This window comes from Olea europaea, chromosome 23 (genome assembly GCF_002742605.1).
Source record: "Olea europaea var. sylvestris chromosome 23, O_europaea_v1, whole genome shotgun sequence".
Classification (NCBI taxonomy): Eukaryota; Viridiplantae; Streptophyta; class Magnoliopsida; order Lamiales; family Oleaceae; genus Olea; species Olea europaea.
In genome coordinates this window covers 8,106,913-8,108,083 of record NC_036259.1, presented here as the reverse complement: position 1 = coordinate 8,108,083, position 1,171 = coordinate 8,106,913, and the positions used below count along the sequence as shown (strand labels likewise).

The window sequence follows — 1,171 nt, the reverse complement described above, 5'->3', positions numbered from 1 at the left end:
ATTATTTCAATTGAATTATTCACTTGTCAGGAAAAAGGAAAGTTATGATACAGTCTTTTGATGGGTGGACTTATAGAGTTCACGAACATTAATTGTGATAACTCATTTTGTAGGACAATAATATTGAGTTCTGGAGAAAATTTGTTGCTGAGTATTTTGCACCCAATGCCAAGAAAAGATGGTGTGTTTCCATGTATGGAAGTGGCCGTCAAGCTGCTGGAGTTTTCCCTCAGGTCTGTTGGACTGTAGGCAGGATAATGTTTCAACTTCTGCCAGGACTGTACAGTTCTAGTTATGCTACTATTGGTACTTTTAACAATAATAATTTTGAGGGTATATGTTGTACATCATTTGTAGCTCTCCAGTTTGTTATTAATCTATCAATCTGTGTTTATGGAATATGCTGTTTAATCATTGTTGACATGTGTGCAGGATGTTTGGCACTGTGAAATATGCAATCGCAAGCCTGGCCGTGGATTTGGTATGTTTCCTGCTGGATTTTGAGATGTTATTATCAATTCTTCTGCCATCGTGTGATAGGTTGTATTTATGATGTTTTATTTACAATTGTATTGCTTTATGAGGCGTTAGGGATTGAACTGCTCGTGCTGTGTTCTTTTCTAAGATTCCTGTTTCGGTATGTTTAAACTATCCCACCCACTAGCGACGCCAACCTCTCCCACCCATATAAAAGAAGAAAAATAAAGATAAACTGACAAGAAAACAGAAAAGAGAGGATGAATGACAAGACGTAAGCAAGTGAGTTGAACTAATTCAGCGCTTGATATTTGCTAATGTTTTCTTTCAGAGGCTACTGTTGAGGTTCTGCCTAGACTTTTCAAGATAAAATATGAAAGTGGTATTTTGGAAGAGCTACTTTATGTTGATATGCCCAGGGAATATCAGAATTTATCTGGACAAATTGTCTTAGATTATTCAAAAGCCATCCAGGAGAGTGTCTTTGAGCAACTTCGTGTTGTTCGTGATGGTCAACTTCGAATTGTGTTCTCTCCAGATCTTAAGGTTACTCCATAAGAACTTCTACAATTGCTTTAGACCCATGGGCCCAGTATTTTTTGTTTACATCTGTGGTTCCTTCTTTTCTTTAGCAGATATGTTCCTGGGAGTTCTGTGCTCGGCGTCATGAAGAGCTTATTCCTAGAAGATTGCT

The 1,171-nt window shown here is 37.7% G+C and overlaps 1 protein-coding gene across 1 annotated transcript in view; it reads left to right on the top strand.

Moving 5' to 3' along the window:
- Nucleotides 1–1,171, top strand: part of LOC111371989 (transcriptional corepressor SEUSS-like) — a 17,305-nt gene that overhangs the window by 8,459 nt on the left and 7,675 nt on the right. Inside the window, exons 3-6 of the mRNA XM_022994130.1 lie at nucleotides 114–233; nucleotides 433–481; nucleotides 809–1,023; nucleotides 1,113–1,168. Coding sequence (XP_022849898.1) covers nucleotides 114–233; nucleotides 433–481; nucleotides 809–1,023; nucleotides 1,113–1,168 — 440 coding nt within the window. The remainder of the gene's footprint in view (nucleotides 1–113; nucleotides 234–432; nucleotides 482–808; nucleotides 1,024–1,112; nucleotides 1,169–1,171) is intronic.